This window comes from Coloeus monedula (assembly GCF_965178545.1).
Source record: "Coloeus monedula genome assembly, chromosome: 2".
NCBI lineage: Eukaryota > Metazoa > Chordata > Aves > Passeriformes > Corvidae > Coloeus > Coloeus monedula.
In genome coordinates, this window is record NC_138782.1 from 101121514 (window position 1) to 101134411 (window position 12898).

General features: G+C 39.1%; 1 protein-coding gene across 1 annotated transcript in view; it reads left to right on the forward strand.

Moving 5' to 3' along the window:
* Positions 1–1754: 1754 nt before the first annotated feature.
* The window catches only part of TPO (thyroid peroxidase), a gene marked incomplete at both ends in the record, with an annotated part of 58104 nt that continues 46960 nt past the window's right edge, over positions 1755–12898 (forward strand). The window contains one exon of the mRNA XM_082276773.1: positions 1755–1911. Coding sequence (XP_082132899.1) covers positions 1755–1911 — 157 coding nt within the window. The remainder of the gene's footprint in view (positions 1912–12898) is intronic.

Consider the following 12898-nt stretch of genomic DNA (forward strand, 5'->3'; position numbering starts at 1 on the left):
CTTCAAAGAAAATGTTCTCTTAGTTTGACGTAACTGATATTTTGTTTTGTAACAATACAGGCAAGTAGGTAAGGTATAGGTGTTATTTTTCAAAATTATTTTCAATAAGCACAGTATATTCTCTACCATCCAAAGCTGCACTACTTTTCCAACAGGCTGAAAATGCCTGTTAGACTGTGTCTAAGAGTGGGTCCCATTTTTGCCTAATGTTTGCAAATCAATTGCTTCATTTTTGTAGTGTTTTTAATCTGCAATAACACTACCCTTAGATCTATCATACCATTTTATCAAGGTCATTTTTCTGAAAGATTATACACTGTTTTCATTTGTCATAGTTCTTTCAAAAAAATCAATCGAACTTTGTTCTTTTACAGTTACATTCTCATCTCATCTTTTACAGTTACATTCTCATCATACAGAATCTCTGTAGCTCTCCAACAATTTGCTTCATTGGTGTTATTTTTTCTCTTCGTCTTTTTTTTTTTTGATAAAAAATGAGAAGTTACATTTGGAATTTTTAGTTGCATGCTCCATGCTACTTGGAATTTTTAGTTGCATGCTCCATGCTGTTTTTCTTTTTCCCACATTCCTTTTTAATTCTGACATTCAAAACACACCCAGAATTATGTCTCTGTGGAAAAGGTCCAGTCCAAAATCAAAAATTAAGAATTCAAACTGTGTGAAATAACCTCATAAGTACATATATAGGATATGTAACTGTACACTATTCTTTGACACCAGAATTTGGAAATTGCCAGAACTGTGTGCAGATCTACTTTAATTATCTGAACTGCAAATAAAATTGCAACTGAGGGAAAGGATGTTTCATTAAACCTTGGAAAAACTAGGAACATTTCGATAGCATAAGGAAGAGGGAATATTTTGGTATCAGACATGTAGGGGGTTTTTTATATTAAGATGTTTTGCAAACCATGTGGACCTAAGAACTACCAATTTGTGTCTAGCTAAGCTTTTTATCACCTGGAAAAGCCAGGCACCAGTAAAAACAACATAGGAAGGAATTTCCCAGACTAATTCGACTCCTCACAAACTTTCTTGTGTAGACAGACCTCTCATCTCTCTCATTTTAAAGCATCGTATACCAGACTTTAAAAGCTGAACTCTAGTACCTGACACTATAACACAGCAGCATTCACTGTGTACTAATTGCAATCTGCAATCCTACAAGACTGTAGCATTTTCCATCAGAGAACTTCCATCTAACAAAGAACAAGCAGATTATGTATTTTAAACACCCACAAAAAAGATAACAGGGCTATTAACCAGTGTAAGGTAAAATCATAGAGTCACAGAGTCATCAAGGTTGGAAGAGATCCCCAAAATCATCAAGTCCAACCACCCACCCAGCACTACGACTGTAACCACTAAACCACATCACCCAACACCAGGTCCCGACTCCTCTTATAAACACCTCCAGGGACAGTGACTCCACCAGCTCCCTGGGCAACCTATTCCAATACCTGGTGACCCTAACAGTGAAATTTTTTTTTTAATATCTAATCTGAATCTCACCTATCTCAGCTTAAAGTTATTTCCTCTTGTCCTCTCACCGCAGGCAGGGCAGAAGAGACTGACCCCCACCTCACTACAACCTCCTTTCAGGGAGTCGTAGAGAGCGACGAGGCCCCCCTGAGTCTCTGCTTCTTGAGACTAAACAAACCCAGCTCCCTCAGCTGTTCCTCACAAGATATGTTCTCTAGTCCTGTCAGGAGCCTTACTGCCCTTCTCTGGACATGCTCCAGTACCTCAATATCCTTTCTGAAGTGAGTGGAGCAAAACTGAATGCAGTACTCAAGGTGTGGCCTCACCAATGCCAAGTACACGGGGACGATCGCTGCCCTGATGCTGCTGGCCACACTGTTGCTGATACAGGCCAGGATGCCATTGGTCGTTTGGCCATCTGGGCACACATTGGCTCATGCTGTTGACCAGCACCTCCAAGTCCCTTTCTGCTGAACAGCTCTCAAGCCACTCCTCCCCCAACAACTGCAGGGGGTTGTTGTGCCCCAATGCAGGACTTTTCACGTTATTGAACCTCCTGCAGTTGTCCTCAGCCCACTGATGGAGTCTGTTCAGGTCTCTCTGTAGAGCCTTCCTGCCCTCAATCAAATCAATGCTCCCTCCCACCCAACTTGACATCATCTGCAAATTTACTGAGGGTGCACTCAAGCCCCATGTCCAGGTCTTCAGTGAAGATGTTAAACAGGACCAGCCCCAATGCTGAGCCCTGAGGACAGCTGCCAACCGGATTCAGCTCCATTCACCACAGCCCTCTGGCCTGGCCAGCCAGCCACTTTTTACTCTTTGAAGAGCCTACCCATCCAAGCTGCCAGCAGCCCGTTTTTCTAAGAGGATGCTGTGGGAGATGTTGTCAAACACTTCACTGAAGTCTAGATAGACTAGACTATACATTCACAGCCTTTCCCTCATCAATTAAGCAGGTCACTTTGTCATAAGAGGATATCAGGTTGGTCAAGCAAGACTTTGCTTAGGTGTTGATAAAACTGTAGTACCTCTGTGAACTCTAGTTAGAACAGTGAGAATTCAAACTGTTACATGTCCTTGGGGGTTTCTTCACAGGCAGCTCAAGAAACAGGGTTCCATAATCTGCTTCCCCCTTGGTGAGCAGATCTTGCCGTGGGAAATAGATCTAGCTGTTCTAGTATTATGTGTGATTATTTAGATTACCCCATATGAAAATTGCTAAGTGTACAACAATCTACTCACACTAGGCACTCACTTTTAATTCCTAGACCTTCACAGTTGTCCACTGAGCATATTTCAGTTAATAACTGCAGGCAGCTGGGAGTGTGCATATAAATGATTGCTGTGCCTCAGCCGATGAGTGGAAGTCATCATTAAGCTTGATTACCTATGGTTGCTTGTCTGTGAATCTATCCTGGGACTTCCCAGGTCAAATAGATTAGACCCACTAGAAGTGTGCTTCAGTGGTTGGTTTGAAAGTAAATGGAAAATATAGGAAATTTTCTGCAAAATATTCTTAGGGTGGTTAGAGCAAGCAAGTAGTTGCATTAAGAGTAGAAGAAAATAAGCATAGCTGATGCACTTGAAAAATCTATTGAAAGCTATCTTTATGTTTTTAAACACTAAGGATTTCTAATCATATCAAAATGAGCCATTTATTTTGTACTCATGGCAACATAATTATGCAGTGTAGGAAAGTCATATTTTAAGCTGTAGTATTGTCACATTTTCAAATGTGAGAGGTCATTTAAAGCATCTGCCTGTTCAGCTGCATCATTGCTTAATGTTTCTCTCTTTAAATGCATGCCTGACTCATTTGTGTCTTTATCCAGAGCCATTGCCACTTACTCCTGCAAGCCCTATGTCCTGCACATTCCCTATGCTGCTGTGTCAGATAGCAAAGAGCCATCATCTCTTATATGCATTTTGTCTCAGATTTTTGAGAGTGAAGAAGTTTTATGTTTAGACCTAGAAGAAAAATCTTTTCTTCCTTGAATCAAAACTGAAACAAAAAAAATGGGAAAATATTCTTTTCCAACCTAAATGTTTCTATGTTTCTTCAAAAAGCTATCTTAAAGGGAAAAAAACCCTTTCATTTAGGACAGTGTTCCTAAATATTTTCTACGTTCCCCCAAGCCTCCATGAGTTAGTCAAATGGGATTGCAAGCAGTTTAAAGGTGCTAGCAAGCAGGTATGACCTCAGCCCATCTTCTACACACACAGGGTGAAACGAAGATATGATTCTCAACTGTTGTGAGGAAAAGGAAGATCAATATTTATAGAGAAACATATACTCATTTGATTTTTTTCTTGTACTTTTTTGAGTCGTCACTTGTTGGCTTTTTTCCCTTGTTGAATTGTTCTGCCTCCACAAACAAAAGTTTTTCTGATACCCTAACATGAATTATAAGCTGAATTTGGAAGAGTACTTACTGGGATGAATTAACAAAGTAGATTTCCATGCATGCCAGCACAACTGTTGTGCATCTGGCAATACCTCCCAACCAGCAATCAATCTGCCCAAGTCCAGACGGCAGAGACTTGAGGCTTTGGGATCCAGCACTTGGGGAATTCTCAGCCTGTCAGTTTTCCTGCCACCACACTTCATTTCAGAAAACAGGCCCTGGATTATGTGGATGTTTCCAAGTTCTTCTGTTTTATATAACAGTGGAGCTTTAGGGGTGACCAGTCAGAAACTGAGAAATACCCTTTTTTCATTAAAAATTCCCATACTGCAGAACAGGGCAGAAGCAAATTCACTGTTAGGAAGTACTGAAAATGAGAGGTGCCTGAATCTCTTCTTTCTATTTGTGTTTCCTGATCATCTTGGTTCCATATGATTCCATGATTTTAGCTGAGCATCCTCAGCTTGTTCATTACTGTGATGATCACAGCACCCACCACTGTTTAAAATGGTGCCAGTTCATGCCAAAGACTTAGAGCTGGGCTAATTCACTGCCTAGAATTTGTGCAGTTATCTCTTGTTCACCTTTAAGTATATAATTAGAGACCAGGCTACTGGAGTGACTTATCATTTAATTTCAAACATTTAGTATTTATATATTTAACTTTTTTGTGAGAAAACAGTAGTTGTGATGCAATATGTGATTACAGTGAGAAAGGCAAACATGTAAAAACCATCTTGTAAATGAGATAGCTGCATTTACAAGGCTCTTGTCTGTAGAACACAAAGCTCTGCAAAAGCACATATAAGTGCTTCTAACCACCTTTTACACATGGCTAACTTACTACTGTTGAATCATTTTCTTTATGCCATAGCTGTGGCAGTGTTTGAAATAAAGAGCAGGACCACATGCTCTGCTCTATAAACAGTTAGTTACATCACTAATACTTAAAAATAATTTTAAATATTAATTCAGTGGTGGGGAAAAATATATTTAAACTGTAAAGGCACTCTCTCAAGTGAAAAACTTGGGATGTGAACAGAAAACTAACAAAAAAAGCAAACTAATGATATCGACTGGAACAGCATGGAGCCAGATGCTCGGGAATATGCTGAGTCCTGAGAAGCTGTTATGCAGACCAGAGTAGGCAGCATACACAGTTACAAACGTGGAGAGCAGGAAAAGAGAATTATTCAACAATTCCTTGCACAGTGAGAGGAGAAATACTACTCAATTGTTATGGAACAGTGGTCCTATCAGAGAAAGTGAAATCTTCAGTTTTCGGCTTTTGTTTTGGGCTAGTGAGTGATTTTGCAAGTGCAAGTACTTTATGTATCTCTTCTTGAAGAGTGTAAATGTATAACTCACTGCCCTGTTCATCAGATTACAATATTAATTATGAATTTTGGAGAACATTATAAACATTCTCTCAGAGGATGCAGTTCCATTCTCCAAGAGGTCAAATCACTGCTGGTCACTGAAAATGTTCTCATCTCATTCCTCTGCCTTCACTGTTCTCACAGCAGGTGAGAACACTAGACATATTTCTGCCATTTACTGTATTTTTTCACCAAGCATCCTTGAGTGGTAGGGTTTTTTTCATATCTGGTCTAGTGCCTCTGGAAATCAAATTTTGTGTTCTCTTAATCAATTTAATCAAAACTTCTTATTTGCAACCAATATTTTAGAATTCTTAAATCTCTCAAAGACAGATGGAGATAGGAGTTTAGCCCTGTTTGGAATTTTCTGATAGCTTACTATATTGACAATGCAAAATGTCAGTTATTTCAAATTTTTACACTGACATGACATTATCAGGTACATAAATGATTAATTATTCATGATTATTGCATTCTCTTTATTCCATTACATGTAAAAATATTTATATTTGTTATATAAGCCATGATTAGTTTTAAAAAGGGAATAGCAATTTATGATGTTAGATGCTCAGATCTGTATTTATCTTTGTGTCCACTGGAAATTAAATTTAAAAAAAAATAAACATTTTGCAATAACATTTGGGGGGTTAATTTTAATTTAAGTATTTTGGCATATTTTGTAGTATATTAGTTGAGTATTAGTCCTGTTTTGATAGAAACATGACCAATGACTTATGTTGATAGAGCTAACAATCTATATATCACTTATGATTTAAAATAGGGAATTTAAGGTTCTCAGAATGTTCTCAGGTTATACTTAGCTGTAAAAAATGGAGATGACTTTATTCTTTCTGAAAGTGCTAAGTGAAAAGAAGGGAAAGCTACTTTACTTTTTATTTGAGAAAGCTAGTTTTTATGTGTCCTTGAAATTTGTATGAAGAGCATTCCCACATGTACTTTTGTATCAATATTTCCAGGAATTACTGTCTTAAACATTGCAGTTTATCCAGTGTGGGTGGCAAGCACCATCAGCAGCTGAGCCACACAGTACATCTGTGGGAATTTCCATCCCAAAATAATCAGTTTGAAATATGCAGCCATTGCTTCTCCTCCCCTCCATCATGCAATCTTGTTTGCAAAGTGAAAGGCAATTGACACTTCTTGGTGAAAACTTGCAAGAATATATGATGGAGGAGAAGTGTGGAGATTTTTAATTAAATCTGTGCTTTTCTCCAGTGTATGAGCATCACTGACAATGATGTCCAAAGCTGGTTCATATTCTGATCAGTAACCCTCAATGTGTCATTAGTCTGACTCCTGCCTACTGTTGTCCATGGAAAAAAAGGTGTAAATTTCAGAAATTCCTTTTAATGTTTTGGGGTTTTTTTTCACCCAAAGAAGAAAAAGATATGTAGACACTATTGGAAATGTTTCAAACCACTTCCAGACACGCCTTTGAAAGTCAGTGGGCATTGGCAGAATTCCCTAAGAACTCAGGGCTCTAAGATTAAATAATCACTGGTGACATTAATACTCAGGTATTCCCCTCTTTCTGCCATTTGTTCTCATTTATACCCTGTAAATCTTTATTCAAAGGGAAAGATCATCTTCTCTTCAGTAATTGACATAAGTTTTGAACAATCAAGTATATTGCAGTCTATGGAACAGGGAAAAAAGTGATCCACAGCGGGTAATTAGCACAAGATTTTCAGTTCTAAAACTTTACACAACATGAACTCAGACATTCTTTTTGAAGAACATTTGAATTAGTATGGTCTGTTGCAGCCAGTAACTAACCTTATTAAATGTTTCCTGACAGTTCACTACCTCTGTCCTAAAAATGCATTAGTTCAGCAGTTCATAACAGAGCCAAACCTAAAGAGGTGCCAAAATTCTATACAGACACATAGAGACTGTCTGAATGTTGTTCATCTTCACCACATGGTAATTAAATGTTTGTCGAAGTTCTTTAGGGTTTTACATGTTGCAGTTTCCTTTCCTTTTTGGAGGAAGGTTGTACTGAGGGCTAAAATGCAACAAAATGAGGCCATACATGTGATCATCAGTATAGGAAACTACTTGAAGGTAATCTCGTAACAATCAAAATAAAATGAACAAAAATTTTTCATACTCATACTGTTTCACATCTAAATGGTATTCATTATATATTTTACTACGCATTTTATGTATTTCAGTTGGCAAATTAAAAAAGACATCTGAAACACAGCATTTTTTTGTGTGTACAGCTTTGCCTTTGTTCTTTTTTTACTGGAAATGCAGCCTTGCAACATGTGCATGATTATAGATTTGCATAGTGTAAAATTACTGTAATTTTATCTGTTCAGGAAGTCAGAAAGGGATTTAATAAGTAGTAAAAATTAAACTAGGAAGTAATATTAAGGCAGAGTGTATATATTTTGCACTTTTAAATAACCTTTTATAACAAGAATCTATTATCGTACAGTATACCGTAATTCCACTTTCTAGTGATATTCTTGCTATTGTCACAGTATTGTCTTTAAACCTGGATATGAATAGTTTGTATATGTACACATTTAAAAAGTGATTTCTACAATGGAATATGTGCTCCCTGTCACTGTTATTAGCATCCAACTGGAAAAATATTCACCAATTATTTTTTTTATAAATTATGAATGTACAGTGTAAATTAGCAAATCAAATATTGTAGCAATGAAGAGATGCACTTTAAAAATGTAAAAGTGTGTATCTCCAAGAGTGTTATTTTGTATAGATGTTTTTGAATAAACAATTTATTGCTCATTAGTGGGGCTTTTTGTCATTTATGAAATAAATATAAGGTATTTGATAGCAGCTATTTGAGTTTTATATTTTTTCATCAGTGATTTTGGTGGGTTTCTTACTTTTTAAAATTAAGATTTGTAATTAGAACAGTAAAGGACATAGTCAGATTTTCCTTTTCATTCAATAAATCATTGTTGGCTTGATTTCGTTGCTGTGAGGAAGCCAAAGTGTGATCCATGATCAGCCCACAGTCCTTTCCGTGATCAGCCAACAAAAGGATGTTGCCACAGCATCTTCCTTCGGTCATCAATACCAGTTGGGCCATGGAAATCAAGGTATGGAGAGAGGGACACATAGCAAGCAACTGGCAGCACTTCCATTTTCCATAGTTTAAATGCAGCCAGTTGGTATTTAGTGAAAGGCATAATGACCACAGTATGCATTTGCTTCTGTGAGAGACCAGTGCTGAAATCCTGAACTGAAAAGTATTAAACAGCAAAATGTCTGCAGCCTTGAAAGCTGGGCATAATTCAGATTTGTAATCTGAGATTTCTTCTAGATTTGTTCCTTGCTTTGCTAACAGAGAAAAAATATGGCATATTAGGGCCAAGTCACCTCTACCAGGCAGACGTTTGGGAAAAGAGACTTCAGGGAAGTTTTATAAACAAGATTTTTTTTCTTTTTTAAAGTCTTCTAGTATATCTAGTAATGCTGTCCCTGCCTGGATCCGTGGGGTCCCGCGTGCCCCCCCAGAAGCACGGGTGGGTTCAGTGTTACAGTCGGTAGCAAAGAGTCGAGAAGGGCATTTGCGTGCGCTCCGGCAGGAGCATTTACTGCCTCTACACTTCCAAAGGTTGCAGAGGCAAACACAAGCATGATCGCAAAGCTCCACAGTTTTGTCCGGGGGCAGGGAAAAGGCGGGACTAGGGAACGGGGACCAATGGGGAAGCTCTGGGAGAGTGACCAGGGGTAGAGGCTGACAGCCAACCGGGGAATCCAAACTGGGACAGATTAACATATCGGAACAAGCATCCCGGGAGAAGCCCCCTTGGCCACCACAATCTAGCTTGTAAGAAGAAAACATATATGTTCTGAAGGAAAAGTATAAATCCGGAATTTAAACCTAAAAGAAGAACAGTGTGTTCTTGTAATGGAGCTGGGCTTGCTATCTTAGATAATGACAATAGCAGTGTCATCAAAGACAATCTATAAGTAGTTAACACATTTCAGTCACCCCTCCTCATAGTCCTTGAATCCAGAGGTATCCTAGAATCACAAAAGTGAATCTGAAGTGAGACTTAGACAACTAAAGTGAAAGCACTGAATGGAAAAGCAGTCACAGAAAAAGCCCTTTGTCCATAGTGACTATAAATCTTTGCACATCCTTAATACCCCAAATTTCCCACGTATTCTGATGTGCACTCCATGTAGGCAGAGGTCAGATGGGAGGAAGGCTGCTTGGTCCACAGAAAGTCTTGATGCTACAGTGCATTTTTAGAGTGCTGTCAGTCTCCTCAGAAGATGACATGGCACCTGCAATTTCTATGAAAATAGGTGGGCAAAGGCAGAGTCAAACCATCACTTAACTGCCCGTTGATTACAGCACTGGGCCCAAGGGGAAAATATTCTTTTAGCAGGTGAGCTTCTAGAGCAGAAGAATTTTTAGATGCCTGTTTGTCCCTCTTCTCTGCTCAGGGCTACACCTGAGGAGAGGCAGCAGAGGACAGTGTGTGGCTGCATTGTGGGTGGCAGTTTGGCATTTTAGGTCCAGCAGTCCCTGCAGAGGTCAAGTTCAGTGTCCATCCTGGGGGGAGCAACAGGGCAGGAAGGACCAGACTGGCATTTGGGGGGCTGTGTTAATTCTTAAGCATTAAATTCTCTTTGCATGTGCCCGAGCCCTTGAGTGCAATACCGTAACTGCCGTTATTATCTCAGGAGGCTGCTGTGAATGGCAGCACTTTTTGGCCGCCTGCTGAGGTTGTGCCACGAAGGAGGGGAGGAGGCAGATTTGCTGGAGAGGGAAAGTAAGCACTGATGAAGGTGCAAGATTTGGTAACCCAGCAGGCAGGTCAGTCATCTGGGGAGGTGTAATCCTGAGCTCTGGTCCCCGTTCCAAAGAGCAATATGCAGAGATGTGAGGAAGGTTTCATTTATGTGCAGCTTAAAGTGCATTTTACTATGACATATTGGACTTTTTCACTTCCCTATGGTAGTAAATTATGCTTCTCATGGCAATAGATGTAATTGCTTTGCACTAAATTATATTAACTATTTCAGGTGGTTTGTTCTACTTCATGCTTGGAATGACACAGCTGAATTACTTTCTGCAGTATGTAGCACAGAAGAGAAGAAAATTCCTAGTTAATGGGCGGGAAAAAAGTGATGTGTTTTCAACTGAAGAAAAAATATTTAGTGGCAAATTTTAAAGTATTAGCATTTCTTCTTTTCTTATGATTTTTAATACTGGTTGGGGTTAGTTGTAAACTTAGTGATTTTTGCAAATGAGAGGAACAGTTCTTCACAGTTCATTTTTGATTAAACTAGGTTGTACTCAGTCTGCATTGCAGCCCATGAACTGGGGCTAGTAGCATTGCACCTGGCAGAGAAATGGGTTCATTTTCAAGTACCCAAAGAGAAGAGGTTGTTTTCCTTCTCTCTCTTCTGAGAGCTGGACTTTGTTGTTCATATGCAGCCCTATTTAATGATTCAAGTGCAGCTTTTGTGCATCCAAAGGGGGAGTTTTACTTAATGGTGTCAAAAGTACAGCAAGAAGAGCTTAAGAGTACTTGTTCTGCATCTCTACCATCTGTCAAACTCCCATTGCATGAAATACTTACTGCCTGCCCAGCACAGAGGTTTTTAAAGCATATAAATCCCTCCCTGTTCTATACAAAATTGTGATGGAATTCAAGAGAATGGTTAAGTGACAATTAAAAGAGACCCACAACAGAAGAACTAAGGTAAGGACAAAGAATATTAAATCAAATAGGGAGGGAGGAGAAGAGGGAGGGAGGGAGAGATGAACGTAGAAAGGCAAATGGAGGATGGGGCATGGGAAAGGGCTGGAAACTGGAAATAGAATGTGGGATCAGAAAGAGGGGCATACATGACAACATTGAGAGATGTAAAGTTTGGAGAGCTAAGGGATGTAGGAAAGGTGTCCTTTCCTGGAAAATTGGCCAGTGCCTGTACCTTTGGTTGAGAATTAGAGGAGTGCTCTCAGACATTGATACTGAGCTGATGGAGGCATGTTACTGGGGTGAGGGGCAGGAAGTAGGATGGAAAAAACTCTGAATAGAGCTCGGTCAAAAGGCTTTGTCAGGTAAAACATTTCCTGGTAATGCAGATAAGTTAATACAGTTTGTTACAAGCATAAAATTACTCAAAATTAATAGAAAAAGATGAAAGCTGGAAGGAAGGACCTTAAAAGGCTATGGCCTCGTATTTTAATGTCTTGCTCACAGTATTTAAATCTTGCAAATTTTCAGAGTTTATTTGTTGTAATTTGTGCTCTTATCCAACTCACTTAGACATTAGGTGTACTCATTTTAACGAAAGGGTTAGACAGTTATGTCTCAAATCTTTGACCAAAGTGGGGAACACAGAAAGGTGAAACTTCAGGAGATAAATTTGATCAAGGTAAAATACAGCTGGAAAGAAAGGAGGAGAAACTAGTGATGAAAAGCAAAGTCGGAGCAGTCTGTTAAGGGCACAGACAGCTGAGCTGTGTGAACCTGTTGGCTTACACTCATGGGTCAGGTTAATGCTGACACATACAGCAGGTTTAAATGACAGCCCACAACTTTATTTTTGCAAAAGTATTGTATCTAAGCATATCCAAAGAGTCTTGAATAACTGTTCTTTGCCAGTTTATTCTTACCTGTTTAATTCTCTGAGCATTTTGTTCTTGAAAACTACTGTACTTGATCAATACAAAATATTCTGAAATATAAAAAAATAATATTAGACATAGGATGTTACTAATAAAACTTTTAATTGAGCACCTTTCACATTTCTGTAAGAGAGCCCATGTAACTACAGCCCCTTGTTCCTGTCCCTCTTCAGCCTTCCAGCATTTTGTAAAACATCTGACCTCCAGATCTCAGATTCAAAGTCTTCAGTACCCAAAACTGAGCAAACCAGTCAATTCACTGTATAGGATTAGCCACAAAGTATTGGGCTCTTATGGGAACAGATAAGTTCTCTGTCTTCTATAACTTCTCCTTCTTGAGTACCCACATTGAATCTATATATCCCTGGCATTCTCAGGGCTAAAGGAGCATATGTACATATGTATGGCTGTACATACTGGAATATCTATAGCTTCATGTGCATCTCCTTCCTGTCTCTCAGAGAAACATTCCTGCATCTGCTGCCCTACAGCCAAGATGAGGCATCTGTTAAACCATTACCCAGACCTGCCACATGTACTATTTAAAAAAAATGTTATGGCACAAGCAGTGGAGTGCAAAAGTCGTCACAAACTATGGTCTCTGTGGGGCTCTAGCCATCTGCTTGCTAATTATGTATACCACAGCCTGGCTGTTGCACAGAAAACAAACATTGCTGCTGGTAAGTTCGTTCTGCCATATAATTACTGCGACTGGCCCAGGCAGAATTCCAGGAAAGTTATGTCTTTTTCTGCCCATTGCTCTTGCCATTTTTGTGTGTTCCCCCTTTAAAGGATCCACCTGTTCTTTCTGCAGCCTTGTACCATGTTCTAACCTGCTTGCATCTGCCTTTCCCAGCCTGTGCTAGTCTCTCTCTCTGACAGTTAAAGTACATAACATTACCTAGGACATATTTGCTATGTGGCAAGAGCTTTGTGCATATTAAGCTAGTGTT